The sequence below is a fragment of the Cavia porcellus genome, unplaced genomic scaffold (genome assembly GCF_034190915.1).
Source record: "Cavia porcellus strain 051 isolate PalLab524CR breed Dunkin Hartley unplaced genomic scaffold, mCavPor4.1 scaffold_30, whole genome shotgun sequence".
In the NCBI taxonomy this organism is placed as follows: domain Eukaryota; kingdom Metazoa; phylum Chordata; class Mammalia; order Rodentia; family Caviidae; genus Cavia; species Cavia porcellus.
Window position 1 is genome coordinate 20902951 of NW_026947513.1, and position 15834 is coordinate 20918784.

At 44.3% G+C, this 15834-nt stretch overlaps 1 protein-coding gene across 9 annotated transcripts in view; it reads right to left on the reverse strand.

The window, feature by feature from the left end:
- The window catches only part of Apbb2 (amyloid beta precursor protein binding family B member 2), a 304656-nt gene that overhangs the window by 55739 nt on the left and 233083 nt on the right, over positions 1 to 15834 (reverse strand). For all 9 annotated transcript variants that reach the window (XM_063240604.1, XM_013154279.3, XM_005004490.4 and 6 more), the window contains 2 exons: positions 14826 to 14972; positions 11961 to 12088 (listed from right to left, as the gene is read on the reverse strand). In XM_063240604.1, the coding sequence (XP_063096674.1) occupies positions 11961 to 12088; positions 14826 to 14972 (275 nt within the window). The remainder of the gene's footprint in view (positions 1 to 11960; positions 12089 to 14825; positions 14973 to 15834) is intronic.

The following is a 15834-nucleotide window of genomic DNA, read 5'->3' on the forward strand; positions in this document are numbered from 1 at the left end:
AACTGACGTTCATATTTTAAACACATAAATTTTGCCAGGTTCTCTCTCTTTCTCTCTGGAACTACCAATATAATAAAAACAGTGCACATAACTCCCAGTGGTTCTTGCCTCTGAATAATCCCTTAATCCTTGCCTTCTCTCACTATAAATTAGTTTAGTTTACATTTTCTAAAATTTCATACAAATGAAACCATAAAGTACGCATTCTCTTTTCAGGGGGTGAGGGGGCTTCTTTCACTCACACAATCATGCTGAGGCTCAGCCTGCTGCTTTGTGTATCAATGGTCAATTCCTCTTACTGGCTGGCTGGGTGGGTATCCATTGCTGGATACACCGCAACCTGGTCAGCTCTTTGTTTTGAATGTTTGACGTCTGAACTGCTCCCGACTTTGGTTGCTACTCCCTCTGCATACACGAGAGTCAAGTGGGGCGGGTGACTAAGTGTAGAGAAGCAACCAGAAGCACGAGGCCTCCAGAGTGAGCGCACCTGCCCGCCTGCCACCCTGCACACACTGCTCTCACGTCCGTCTCTTACAGAGCCTGTGATTGTGCCCTGCCTCCCCCATTCCACCTCATTACTCTCAGATACTTTTTCCTCCCCAGCACCTTCCCAGCGGAAACTGTCAGATGGAACGAGATTTTGGATTTTACTCTCCTTACTCCCCATGCTCGCTTCTCCAGATACCCAGAGGGTGCTGGCGCCCGTCCACCCTCCACTCTGATTCTTCCTGGGGTTATTGGGGTTCTGCCTTTCCACTGTAAGTGAACCCTCTGGCTCGCTTACCATCCTTTGGCACAAGGCCTGATTTGGTGTTTCTGGGCTTTGGCTGCCACAGTCACATCAGACTCAATCTGCTCTCAAGATATTTTTACCTTCAGAAAGTGAGTCCTGACCTGAGGATCCTGAGTTTAACTTCCTAATTCTTGCTCTGATTCCCTTTTCCTTCCTAATATTTTTCTAATAAGCATCAGTCAGGTACTCCTATGGACAGCCTAGAGAGCTACAGTTATGGCAAAGAAAAATATGGGATTTAATGTTTTCACCCAAAGGTTGTGAACTGCTTCAGGGGTGCACAGGCAACATGGCTGGAGTGTCCTCTTGTTCAAGGAGAGAGGCTGGTGACCAGAACAGAAACACGGGCCTTAGTAAGAAGTGGCACAGCCTGACCCTGACCTGTGAATGACAGGACATATAGGCAGCAGGTCTGGCTGTGAACTCACTGCAGATAATTTTCATGAATTCTTACTTTTTCTCTATTAAAAAAATTCCTCTATTCCAAAGCTTTAATTCACAGCTCTGATACTTCAAAGACCCAGTGTGTCTTAACAAGACAGCTAGAGAAACACCAATTTAGAGGACTTTGCTCAATGATGACCTTTGAAGAAAGGGCATCAAACAGCTCTGGGGGCTCCAGGAAGTGTCTCCAACCCATCAGTTATGATACACAGCTACAGTTTAGATCTAAAATGCCTCTCCCCCAGTCTCAAGTGTTTAGAGGTGAACCTTTCAGAAGGATATTGGTTTTAAGGGCTGCTATATTCAACAATGGATTATTGCACTGAAGAGTTCACAGCTGAATGTGGGTAATGGTCAGAGGAGGTGGATCCCTGGGCGGGTATCTTTGGAGGGTGTATCTCTTCACTCAGCTCCTCCTTCTGCTTCCTAACATGGATTGAGTAGCTTCTTCCACGAGGACCTTTCACCATACCACTTCTGTCTTGCAGTCAGCCAACCATGGGTTGAATCTCCTGACACTGTAAGCCAAAATAAACCTCTTCTCTTTTGTGTGGTGTCAGCATTTTTGTTCAGTGATGGACCAAAAAAAAAAGTGACTAATACAATCAATAAGCAGATGAGTTTGATAAAGTCAAGAACATGAGAATGCTAATCTCATAGCCTAAATTTCTCTGAATTATTTACATGTTATGATTGATCCAGGGCAATACTTCAAGGAAATATTACTATGTTAATAACAACAATGCACTGGGGACAAAGCATGGCAGTTTTCTGAAAGCACTTCTGTATCTCTAACAGCCCAGAGATGACTCCCACTGCAGGACAGTGGCATTCTGAGGGAATGTCCCCTTACCTCAGTGTCAGGAAAAAACCCTGACTACACAGCAAATGATAGAACCCCAGTGTTCTTTCTCTTACTAGCTCGTTAGAATTTATTATAATTGCACAAAGCAAGTCTTCTTGAACTTTACCTGATGTTCTCAAATTCTTCCGAGTGACCATGTCACAGTATGTTCTTAGACGTGGACTTACCAGGAAGTCAAAAGTCTCAGGCTATATTTGCATTAAAAGGGTTCAAAGCAACAACAGGAGTATAAAGAGCAATGACTGCACATTCACTTGCAATGTGAGGCTTTTAGCAATTCTTCAAGCACCCCATCATACACTGTGCTTCTGCAGAATGCCAGTAATCAAGAGAAGCTCTGGTAGCAACTTCCTCTGTTCTCAAGATACTCATCCATGGTTAGATGGGTGGTCTGGCTAGTTCTCCACTAAGTCAGCTTGTTTTCCTTGTCTTGGAAGCTTTGAATAGTGAGAAGATGATGGTACTTTGGGAAGCGGCACAGAGAACTATTACAACCAAACACAAGTGATGGCCTCCCACTGCATCCAGAGAGTCCACTCTTCCCCTGGCTTGGACCCTGAAAGTGCAGGATGGAGGATCTCCAGGGACCATCACAAATGCTGCCTCCTTTACCCACAGCAGCATCAAGCCCCACACTTCACTGGCTGGTGTGCAACACACAGAGGAGAAACTGGACGCTGTGCTGGGCCAGAGTTATCCAGATGGATGGCTGTCTCCGTCCACTCACCAACAGCCATGGCACTGCCATGAATGATGTATTTGAAAATGCCCTCTCACGTGCCTCTGAAGGGACCCTTCCTTGGACCATTACTTACAATGTCTTTCCTTTAAGGTTATTCTACGCTAAAAGTATAGCAAGCATCCAGGCATTATTAATACAAGACAAGGAAGGTGTTTTAAAGAGATAAAATATAACCACCATGTAAGTCAGCAGAAGAGTCAAGTAAATCCTGATGCCCTGCTTATCATGGGGCTGTATTAAAAAGAAATTAGCTCCAGAGGTCAAGATAATACTGCAGCACAGGGAGAGAATTATTGTTCTCTCCTGGAAGACTTTTCTCCCTGAGGCAAGACAGCGCACACCCTAGATTAAACTTTCATCAGCCAACCTTGGAGTCCCATCAATCTTTCATTACTGTCTGGCTCAGAGGATCTTACACTAGATGTCATTAGGATCCTGTCTGCCATACGAGGACCTACCGAATTATACCTAGGAAAAGCAACAGTGGCTGAGAAGAAACACAGATAACTTTCAGATTAGCTCAGCAACTAAGAGGCCCATCATTTCTCTATTGTCTCAAAAGACAGGCCTTTTTTCAGGGACAGTTTCTATCAATTTAGAAAGGAAATCTTTGTTGTGTCACTTGCAGTGTAGGATAGCTTAAACAAAAAGAGTGGTCACACTCACTTGCTCAAAATGTCACCTCCTATAGTTTAGATCTCACGTATCCTCCAAAAGCCTGTCTGCTAACAGCTTCTTGCCAGCTCCTGGGAGGCTGCAGAACCCTCTAAAGTTAGGTCCTCATGGAGGGAAGTGAGGTCACGGTGGGTGTGCCCTTGATGAAACTGAGCCAGAAGAAACCTGCTTCTGTTTAAATTGCTTATCTTAGGTGTTTTGTCAGAGTGATTGTTATGGTTTGTGTCTAGATGTCTCCTTAAAGCCTTATGAACTTTAGATGACGCTTTTTTGGAGGTGGCTGAATCCAGAATTTGTGGTTGACTTACGGTTCAATGCTAGAATTAAAATTGCTAGGAGTGAGGGTGGGTGATTGCTGGATCAGTCCACTGACTAGACTGGCACCCCAGTCTGGATAAGATAAAAATCTACTTAGTCTGGGTAGAATTAGGGGCAGAAAGAGGCTTGTCTTTCCTTTCGTTGTTGCTTTTGCTGTCTTCTGGCCACCCTGCCTTGAAGCCAGCTGACTGTGGACTGAAACCAACCCAAACTATGAGCTAAATAAACCTTTCCTCCTCTAACTTTGGGTGTTGACTGTTTTGTCTCAGCAATGACAGAAAAGTAAGACAGTGATGGAGAGCTGACTAATGCATCCTCCCGATGACGGACATGTCTGTACTGTGTAAGTGGCCTTCTCCCTTAGCCTGTGCTAATTCAATCTTAAGGGTATCAAAGGAGGGGCTGGCAGGACCAGTCGGGAGAGAGAAACTGAACCAGCTTTTGCACAGAGGGAATATCACATAAAGAATTGTAACTAGCAATGCAAACATGTAACATGAAGAAGTTATCATGGTGGCAGCAACTGCAAAAAGGGTTGGAAAGAGATCAGAATTACTAAAGCTGAGAAGCTCAGAGGAGCCCCATGGAGTAAGGCCTCTGTGCCCCAAGGAGGAGGTGCTGCTGGGTCCCTGCTGCCTCTGGGTTCACAGGAGGATTCCAAGAGTTGGGGGCCCATACATGTAAAGAGGGCCCCCTCTGGCTGTGTAGGTCTCTGAAGAACAGATGTGATACAGCTGGCTTGGCACTTCTCCATGCTAGAAAAACTGTCAAGTGGATTCCAAATGGAAGCAGTGGTATAAGGACACGTTTCTAGGAGGACACACAAAAACATCAGCAGCGGGGAAAGGTATAAATCCCTCTTCATCCTCCAGTCTGGCCGTTTCTTTCTAGCGCTCCAGTCATCAGAACTTGACAGAGTCAAACCACAAAAGCACAGACATGTTTTTGCAGAGTCCTAGCCCTGGTACCTCACAAAAGACAGCCAGGAAAGGTGGGCTGGGCTGGGCTGGAAGCAATAGGTCACGGGATTGAGAAACTTGAGCTCTCATGGGTTTTACACTGTGTCAGAGGTCAGCTGTTTCTCATTTTTTTTTTTTTTTTGGTAGTAGTTTTAACTTGGCAATTGTCAGCCTAGCCAAGGACTCCATTTCCCAGAGTGCCTTGCTGCTAGCCAATGAAATATGGACAGACTATGGCTCAAAGATACGTCTGCAGGTTTCAGAGTATCTTTAATATGGAAACAAGTCATTGTATCAGTCAGCCCAGAGGACATCTGTGGAAGGCATAGCATCCACCTTGAAGGAGCCTAAGCCTCTGAGTGGCACAGAGGTGCCCTGCCAGAGGGCACAGCACACTTCAGACTGCTGTATGAGAATGAAGCCACAGGGTACAATCCAGGGCCTTGCGAGCACAGGCAGCAGCAATGCCTACAAGCACCCCAAGAGTTAGGAATGAGAGCATCAAAATGGACTTTACTCTTTCTCCAACAACCTCCTCTACACAGCAGCCACAAAGTTCACCTAACTATTCTGCATGTGTATGATTCTATTGTTCTTCTGTAAAGATCTGGGCCATATTTGGCTCCCAGTCTGGGTTCCATGTTTTTCTTTTCTTTTCTAAATAATCCTTTTAAACATAAAAATCATTCCTAGCTCATGGGTTATCTATCCATAAAGCAGGCATAGGGACATAGTCGTCAACCTCTGCTTTCAAATCATTCCTGTATTCTTCTTTCCTCTTGAGGGAGCCAGATCCTTGAGGGCAAGGCACCAGACTACAGCCTTGGGCAGGCTCCCTGCTGCTGCCTACTCCAGTATGGATTTAGCACACCCTGGATCTGCGTCTCTTCACCTGCTGACCCCTGGTCATCTAGGCCATTCAGTAGCCCTTGTTGGGGTGAACACATTAACTCCCCATCTGGACTGGTGAGAATACTTGCGGTCTCCTCTTGCTCTGCCACAAGCTAGAAGGGTCACCTCAGGTAAATCACACCCTTACACCCTAGTTTCCTAACCTCAAAACCGACTGAGAGCCACGATCATCAAACTGCCCTTCACACTAAACACTCATGAGGTGAAGTTGTGTATATTCTGATTAAATAAACCAAATGTAGCTTTACATTAGTGGTAAGAACCCCTCAAAAAAAGTGTTTTCAGAAGACACAAAACAACAAAATAACACTGTTAAGAAAACAAAAGCATGGATTTGATGTGACAAAAGTCTCTGAAAATTTGATCCAGAGCCTTTCATAAAACTAGTTAGGAATCTTCTAGGAGAAAAACATATTAAACAAAATATTCCATATAACTGAGACCAATTATATTTGTTAGATAAAAGTTCCCGAGATCATAATTGGATAAAAGATTGAATCAAAGATGAACTCTTTTGGAAATTTATAACCAATGTACCACACAGAAAGATCTTACTAAAAATTGTTCACTGAAATCAGAAAAGAGATGTATGAAAAAACTTCTAGGAAGATGAAGTTTGTTATACAAATCATAACCACATACATAAACTCTACAATAGGGTAAGCATTCAAAAGAGTAAAAAGACATAAGATACAAAAACTCAATAATTATAGGGAAAGGATAAAAATCTGCTTAAAGGGGAAAATAGTATCTCAGGGAAAATGAGGAAAAAGAAAAAGGAAGGGAAAAGAAAAATATCTAAAATTATATAAACACACTTAGAATAGCTAAGATCATTGTGCTACAAACTCTATATGTTTTTGGAACAAAATAGTTAACATTCATAGGATCGGAACAATTGTGCATATTATTGTATAGTGATCTGAGAAATTCTTGAAGATTGTTTTGTAAAATAACAACCCTAGTTATGCTCCTACCACCTTGTTTTGAAGGCCTATATTGTCAGTGTTCTGGGCTCTTTTGTTGTTTGTATGTCCTTTTTATGTCTTTCTAGGAATTTGTTTTGTTTTGTCTTGATTTTCCCTCTTATACAGAAAGGATAGGTATGCATGTAGAGACTCATGCTTGTGTAGAACTTCTAAAAAGTTTATGAGAATTGATAATATAATGCATGATGAAATGAACAGCTACTTTGAACAAAAAGAGACACTAAGGTACCCAGTGCTGATTCCATAGCGTTATGATATGAAATCCAGCAATACTATTATTCTTTGTTCAGAGTGATTTTAGTCTGTCTTGTTTTGTTTAATTTCAACATACAAGAAGGTATGGACAGCTATTTTGAAAAGAATGAGAGACATTATGGCAGTCATTGTTGACTTCCTTATTGTCTGGTCTTGAAGACCTAAAATGCCTTCACCATCCTGTTCTGATCAGTTTTATACTATGTTGTTTTGTATGAATTTACTGTGTGTGAAGAGATAGGGACAACTATTTGGAAGAAAACGAGACAATGTGATAGATAGTGAAGATCTCCAGTTGTCTTGCTTTGAAATCTGTGTCTCTTACATTGTTTTCTTATGTTTTATTTTGTTATGTTTAATTTTACCCTCTTTAAAAATAAAAAAAAACACAAAAGAGTAAAAAGTTGCTGGCTAATAAAGAGTGCTTGTGTGTAGTGGTGGCTGATGGTTTCTGTTAATTGTGAAAGAATTTTATCTTCATTAGAGCAGGGTCAATGAGTCCTCCACTTACAACATTTACTGAAAGTAACTCAAATTTTTCTTAATAAACAAAAACAGCCACTTGGTGTTGCCACTGATTTAAATGGATGAGTTTACGCACCACCGCAGTATTGTCTAAAGTGTTCTGTGTGGCAAAGTGCTATGGCCTGGATAAGTGTTGTGTGTTACGGGCTTGGTCCCTGGCCTGGGGCGCTATTGGGAGGGCACAGTAACATGAAGAGATAGGATCTAGTTGCAAACCTTCTGGCCATATGGGTACATGCCCTCGAAGGGGACACTGGAAGCCTGGCCACTCTTTCCCCTCATGCTGCGTCCCAGCCATAAAGGTGAGCAGCTTCCTGTCTCCCCCATCATGTGCTCCCCACCAAAGGCCCAAAGCAATGGGGCCAACAAGCCATCAAGCAAAACCTCCAAAATCATGAGCCAAGATAAACTTTTCTCTCTTTAAAGTCTCTTTAAAGTTGATTATCTCAGGGATGTTGTTAGAGTAACACAAGAGGGCTAATGCAGGAAAGCTTCCAGTCAAGCCTGCATGGAGTTCGCTTGGAGGTTCAATGCACACTGCAGAGAGGAAGAACCCAGGGAAAGGGCCTGTCATGCTTCATTTAAGCCAGTATCCCAGGTGAACCCAAGACCTTTTGTCTTTGGATTTGTTTTCTGCAAGCAAAATCTATGAATATCTCACCTGATTATTCTCCGATGGTACACTAATGTAAAAGTCACCTAAGAACATGAAACCCTGAGAATTCCACCCACCCATTTTCCTTCCTCATGGGAAGGAGAGGGGCTTAGCAGGCTCCACTATATGTTGCTTAGTGGACACAAAAATCCGGGTGCCCCTTCCTAGATGATGGACACGAGGGAAAAGGGGAGTCCTATTAAAATACCCCTACAAGCACAAGTACCAGTCTGGCAAGTGCAAGGTCCTGATGAGTTTGATTGCCTATACAAAAAAAAAAAGAGAGAGAAAGAAGTCCCTATATTCAGAGATTAAATTTGCTTATTTATTTATTTTTGAGACAGGGTCTTGCTATGTACTTCAGATTGGCCTTGAACTCACTATGTAGGTTTACAATGGCCTTGAACTAGTAGTAACCTTCCTGCCTCAGCCTTTTGAGGGCTGGGATTACAGGTGTGAGCTCCCTCTACAGCTACATTTGCTTGTTTTGGATATTTTTGTAAAAGAATAAGGAGAAAGCTGGATCTGAGTTAGAAGAGTGTGAAAGCTGGAGTTTGGGAGTGGATCTCTGAGACAGGGAGGTGATGTCCTTCCGACCTCTTCTTGGGATGGTATCTTGCCAAAGCCGTAGAGACAAGAAGACTGGTGACACTGCAGTTACCTGTCCTGCAGGGGCAAAATACCTGGTATATGGCACAGAATTTGCATATAGCACTGAAACATAATGGATAGACCTGGGGCTGCACTGGGAAATGTGAGGCCTCCATCTCCAGGACCCAAAGGCATCAAAGTGTGGTGTGGCCAGGAGAGAGGAGGCAGCCCTGCTCTGCCAGGCAATAAAGCAATCAAGACAGGCAGGGCACAAGGAGGGGACAAAACCTCAGCCAGAACGGAGCCCCACAGAGAACCAACCAGAGGCTTCTCCAGCTCGGCCCACTGTGGGATGTCCCCATGTCCTCCTCCTCCTCAGTAAACTCAATGCACCAGGAATTGCTCCAGAGCAAATCCAAACCACCTGAAATTCTTCAGAAAATGCTAAACCCAAACATTCTCTGAAATTCTGAAATTACATGGTTCAGTGAAGTCAGTACGCTGGCCATGGAGGGAGGTTTTGTGTCCCCAGCACTGGTGCACACACTTTTCTTATTCATTTTAAGCACATCAAGAAATCCCCTAAGAGATTCCATTTTCTCAGCAAAGAAAGTTACAAAAGAGAATGCGAAATGGGCTCATTTTCCCCAGCAAAATGAAACACTTTTATGTTTTATTCATGCAAAGTGAAAACTCCTTTCCTTTGCTGCATTACAAATTGAATTTGCTCTTGTAAATTGCTGTATTAAAAAAAAGGAATCAAAAGCAAAAGGAGGTTTTTTTAAAAAAAAAGAAGCAGAAAATACAAAGATCCTTTTTAGGGAATAAAAACTCAGGGGGCCACCGGGGTGAAACAGCCCTCTCCCTGGCAAACCTGCTTCTTTATGTGCTGCTTGAGGGCCCCCCACAGCCACTCGCAGCTCGCTGAGGCCTGACAGCCTGTCGGGGGAAGCCTGAGTACATTTCTAAATTATACTTCTCTGCCAACACTGAGTAAGAATGACAAGTGGCCCGTGTTTCTGAAAACACAGCCAAGGCCATGTTCGCTAATTTACTCTGACATCACTGAGGGGTAGACGGGAGGGGCTTGTCCTGCTTTGTAGGGCATCTGAACTGATTCTTGCCCTTAAAACAACCTCTCATCCTTTGTCTCACATCAAACACAGTCCCTGAAGCCTCCCTGGGGTCTGACTTTTACCCTCAGTGCTTTGGAAAGAAAGCCGTGCCACCAGCTGCATCTGCTAAGTGTGTTCTGCTTTAAAGACTCAACAGCAAACACTCATTACGCGTTTTTAGCATCTCCACTTCTGTGCCAGTTACTATACACACACGCTAGCAACATATACACATGTGTGTCATGGCCCCTACTATGCCTGTCCTTTCTCAGATGAGAGCGAATGAGGGTTGGGGAACTTAAATAATTTTTTTCAACTAGGAATCTGAATAATCCTGCCACACACATAACATTTGGACCCATTTTAAGAAGTTGGAGTGGGCTGAAAATCCTCATCAATGAATTCCACAAACAACTAAGCCTTAAAAATACACAACCATGGGGCTGGGGATTTAGCTCAGCGGCATAAGCACCTGCCTTGCAAGCAGGCGGTTGTGAGTTCGGTCCCCGGTACCGATAAAAATGAAAAAGACCAAAAAAAAAAAAAAAAAATACACAACCAGGCTTGGGGTGTAGTTTAGCATTTGAACAATTGCCTAGCATGTTCAATGTCCTGGGTTCACACTTCCGCATCTAAAGACAAAAAGACCCTCCCCCCGCTTAACCATTTTGGGTTGTACAAATCTTGGCTCCTGACTTAAAACCAAACTTGAGGGGAGGGACCTGGGCAGGACCAACTATCTTGTGTCTAGTACCTTCTATCAAGACTAAATGTTTTCAGTGATCACCCAGTGTCATCAGAGTTTCCTTTGTGAAAGTATTCATGTGCAGGGGTACAGCTGTGTTTAGCAAGTGGATGACAGATGCATATGCAGGATCTACACATTTACCTGAGGTAACTGAGCCAGCTATCAGTGCCTCTCACTCTGTTACAAAAAAAAAAACTCAAGATACACTCCGTTCCTGGGAAGGTGCATCCAATCAGCCATCAGAGAACACTTCTCGCTTTTGTCGATCAATACTTGGCCAAAGTCTTTCCTTCCTAGTTTAGAATGTGGAACTGAACCAGAGGACAATCAAATGCATCCATGCCCAGGATTCATGGAGAAAAGTGGCAATGAGACAAAGCAGGAACACCCTCCTTCAGACAGGCTCATGCAACCTGATAAAAACCAGAATGCACAGGAATGGGCCCATGAGTCCAGGAGAACCACGTGTTATTTGGAATTCTCACTTGCTTTTGCAATGCTCTTGTCCATTCTCAACACAGCAAGACCTATATACCATGTAGCTTGTCCCTAAATGCTAGGAGACTCTCCAACACTCGAGAATTGCCAAAGACTAACCATAATTTAAGGGTTAATTGCATTGGACTCCACATATGATGCCTGTGATATACTGCTTATATTTTAGCTAACATATGTTCTTAAAAATCGGGACACCCTTGTTTCTAGGCATTTTGGAGAACAAGTTCACAACACATTTACCTAAAAAAAGGTGCCATATTTTCAGTAGAATTTCACAAAAATATACAGAGTACCATTTTGATAAGACCAAACATTTTAAGAGATAACACGCTTAGCCAAGCCCAACTTCAGAAATTCCAGGTACTCAAGATTTTGTGATCTGAGGTTTGTGATTAAAGGTTGTATGACCTTATCTTTTCAAGTAGCTTCCACAAAAAAAAAAAAATGCCACTAAGCATTTTAGGTGCCTGGGATTCGACTGGCTGAAATAGAGTTAGTTAGCAGAAGACTGATGAAAAGAGAAAAATAAAGGGGTTCAGGCTGCCAGGAAAGCTGGGAACTTAGCAGAATGAAGATGAAGCATTACCATGCCCCTGGGACAGCTCTTGAGAATGAGGGTTTAGATTCCTCTCGAAGGAGAGGTAGCAGAACTAAGAGGCAGGAGCCAGAGCTGACAAAAAGGTATAAGCTACAGAAACCAGGAAGGACGGCCCTTGCAGGGCTTCTGGGCAGGGAAACGGGTGTGCTCTAATTTGTTACATTTCTAAGCAGCTGACTGTCAGGTCTCATATTCATTGTGTGAGGCCACACTTTGGCATGAAGCTGAAACTGGGGCACACAGTCAGGGGTGCAGCCAGCATCGACCCTGGGACTCACCGGCCGTTGTCGCGGCCCACGCCCCACACACGGATGCTCACAATGGGCTGGGAGTGCAGCACGGTGCGGTCCATGGGGTCCACCAGGCTGAGCATGTCGTTCTCCAGGATCAGGTACATGTCCTTGCCCTGGAATGCAACGAGAAGCGTGCCATGTTCCTCACGCAGGCTCCACATCCTGACCACATCTGTGGTTATCTAGGGGTGCTGTTTTAGGACCCCAAAGCAGTTACTCCATTGGTCTATAATTGTTTTTTCCAAAAGGGAAACATCCTTTCTGGACTAAAATATTCACTCATCTCTCCTACTCCCTTATAATCCCAGTCCTTCTCTTATTCTCTGAGTCCTCTGACATGTATCCTCAGCTGCTTTCTGGCTGGCTTTTATTTTATTTTATTTCATTTCATTTTATGACAGAGGCTGGCCTTGAGTTCACCATGTAGCCCAGACTGGCCTCAAACTTGTGACAGCCCTTCTGCTTCAGTCTCCTGAGTCCTGGGATTGCAGATGTGCACCACCAAGCCCCGCCTGACTCTTATTTTTAATTATTTACATACCTATATTTCTCAGAAGAAAGGCTCACATGGAAGCCTGGAGAATCTACTGTCTTACACACTCCATGCCCAGCAGACTCTGATAACCATTCCCTCCCACGCTCCTGGCCAGACACTTGGCCCTTCCAGACCCACAGCCATACCCTTTGCTGTCTGACCCTCATATGGTGCCATGTCTGTGAGGTGCACCTGGCAGCCAGCAGGCGGGGCTCTGGACATTTCTCAGTGCTAATGGGTCATGTTCATGTGCCTGCACAGTATATACAGATCCACTGGGGGCTTGAGGTGCCCTGGCCCAGGAACTCTCTAAATGGTCCTAGAAGAGCTTGTTTTATTATCTAACTCTCAGGGAAACCGAGGTAGCGCAATTAAGTGACGTATCTGAGTCTGACTCCAAAGCTGTGCTGGGCACCGCTCTATCACGGGACAGCACAGCGTCTCGGTATCTCAGCTTTTGTGCTAGAAGCTTTGGCGTCACGCATCTCTGTAGGTGTCAGCCCTCTGAGGACAGGGGACTAGACCATTCAACTTCATTCCTTCCCTGTGGAGTTCTCAGGCAGCACTGAGAGCCTTCTTGGTGGGTCTTCCAATCTCAAATTAAGACCAACCAACCGCTTTCTGGGAAAGCCCTCTTTCCCCTGCCTTTTTCTTATTTTGAGACAGGGTCTCATTATGTATGTAGTCCAGGCTGTCCTTGAATTTACTGTGTAGCCCAGGCTGGCCTCAAATTCACTGTGATCCTCTTGTTTCAGCCTCCTGGGTTGAGTCTCTTGGATTATAGATGTGCATCACCAAGCCTAAACGGAAGCTCCTGACAGTGATGTTTTAGATGTCTATCAAAGGTTCTCAGAGTGAATTCAGTTCTGATGCTCAAGGTAGCACAGATGAATATATCAGTGCTTCTTCCAGCCAGTGTCTACAGATTCAGTAAAATCTAAAACTGCCCTAAAGAAAGGCTACATGAACTAGAGATGGACTCATTGGCAGACATCATGGCTAGCACAGATGGATGGGGCTGAGGAGGCCCCACAGATCCTGCAGTAGCCTCTGACCTAAGGTACCTGAAGGGTCAGTCACTCACACGTTAGCCTAGATCGCAACAACCTCATTCCAATCCTAGCTCAGAACTATTTCAGAGATCTAGAGTTTTTCAGGAGACTGGAGGTGGGTAACTTGGGCCTGGGTATCAGGAAGGAAAGCTGAGGATAATGTGGTGGTAGAATGGTAAAGTCAAACACCAAAAGAGCAGTGTTGTTCTTGTGAAGAAGCAGATCTTTTCTCTTTTCTCTTGCTGGGGACTTGAAAGTCTGGCAAGCAATGCAATTCAGTTTGCAAGAGTCAGGGACCTACCTCCCATTGTGAGTGGATTCCCACACAGCCAATCCCAGAAGGAAACGTTTGCTCCCACTGTCCTGCTAATGGCATGTGGACAGGGCAGAGTGTCTGCATGCCACAAGCACTACACTTACGCGGCCCAAGTTTTGCAGGGCTCAAGCACAGTAGGAATATGGCTTTCCTGTTTGATGTGACTTCTATACATATCTGATGTTCTTAACCGCTACTTCCTTTTCTGAAATTATTTTGGTTACTGTTTCAAAATGGAATCATTTTGTGCACAGTTAGAGGGACTATATGGACATCAATTCCACAACTCATGTATAATGTTTTCAGACTATAAACAAAGAAGGGTGCACTAAGAAATGATAACGAGTTGGGACATTAATGTTCTTTTACAAGTATGCATGGATGTCACGGCCTCTTATAAGGAACACACTTTGGGCTCTGGAAGGCTGTGGCATGGGAATGGCAAGTTTGTATCCCATCTGGGCAACTTAGTGAGAACTTGTCTCAAAACAGAAATACAAATACAAATAAAACAGGGCCGGGGATACAGCTCAGTGTGAAGGCCCCAGGTTCAACCCCCAGCACTGCCAAAGAAAAAGAGAAAAAAACCAAACAATGTACTTGGAGAGCAGTGAATGAGTATTCTCTCAGGAAATTGTCCTAAATAGATTGGCACAATAATTTTACATATAAAATTCAGAGGACTCTCGGACTCTAAAATTTACCCATGGATCTTTGAGGACTGGAGGGTATGGGGGGCTCTGAAAGATGCTCTTGCACAGGGCCCCAGTCCTCACCTGGATGCAGCAGAGCAGACGGTGGCCAGCTGGGTACACCATGGATGCTGCCTACCTTTGTGAGGAAACACAACTCACACACACCTGCAGCCCCTCAGTATCACGTCCCGCAGAGCTCTGGGGAGGGGGACCCGGGTGGTCAGTCGTGAACTACATTCCCACGCTACTTACCTCTCCCCAGATGCCCACTGTGTCTCGGATGTCGTTTTTGCAGTATGAAAGCTGCCTGATGCAATTGTTGACAGCCACACTGCTTTTCCCAGGAGCGAGATCCTCCTCTGCCATCTCTACCCAGCCCAGAGAGCGTACAGCAAAACACTGGAGAACAAAGAAGAAGGTGGAAATAAGTGTCCGGTCCTCATCAGTCCACATCAGCTCACAGTGAAACCCTGAAGCGCTACAAGGGATGTTTAACGCATCTCTAAGTGCCCCACTAGGTTTGATCATCTAATTTGGTTGACAAATACTCTATCATTGGAAAATGAAGTTCTATTTTTGCTATTAAAAAATGTCAGGATGATGTCCTTGCTTAATTTGTGCAGTGTATCCAGATTTTCCCCTTAGGTTATTAGATGTACTATTTATTACAGGGATGGAGGCCATAAAACTTGTCCGGCTCCTATTATCTATCATAAAGCAGGTTTTTTTTTTCTTCAGTAGTAAGAAATGCAACCCCATCAAACCTGCTAAGCATCTAGGAAAAGAAAACAAGATAGAGAATGAATTAAATCCAGAAGAGGCACTTGTTTATTATAACAATGAAGCACAATATTTAATACCCAGAAAGGGAAAAAAATGGAGAAAAAGCAACAGGCAGGCCCGAGGTGAAACGCTAATTGTTACAAGACAGAACGGAGCTGATGCTCAGTGCCTTCCTGTAATTTAAAAAGCATTATATGTTATTGGAACAAGTCAAAAATCCAAAAGCTAAACAAGGCAAAACCCCCAGTCCATGCGAGGGCCAGGGTGACCCGGCTGTTGAGCCTATCATGGTCACCAGGCCCGGGCTCGGCTTTCACCTCTCCCCGAAGCGCCGAGTCCCTTTTAAGCTGCACGTCTGTTGAACAGGTCATTGTTCTGGGATAGAAGGGGCAGACGCGCAGCCCTGCACTTCCCTGGAGCCAGAAGATGGGCTCTTGCAGCACAGTTTATAGAGTTTCCAAAGTGAAGTTAAAAACAA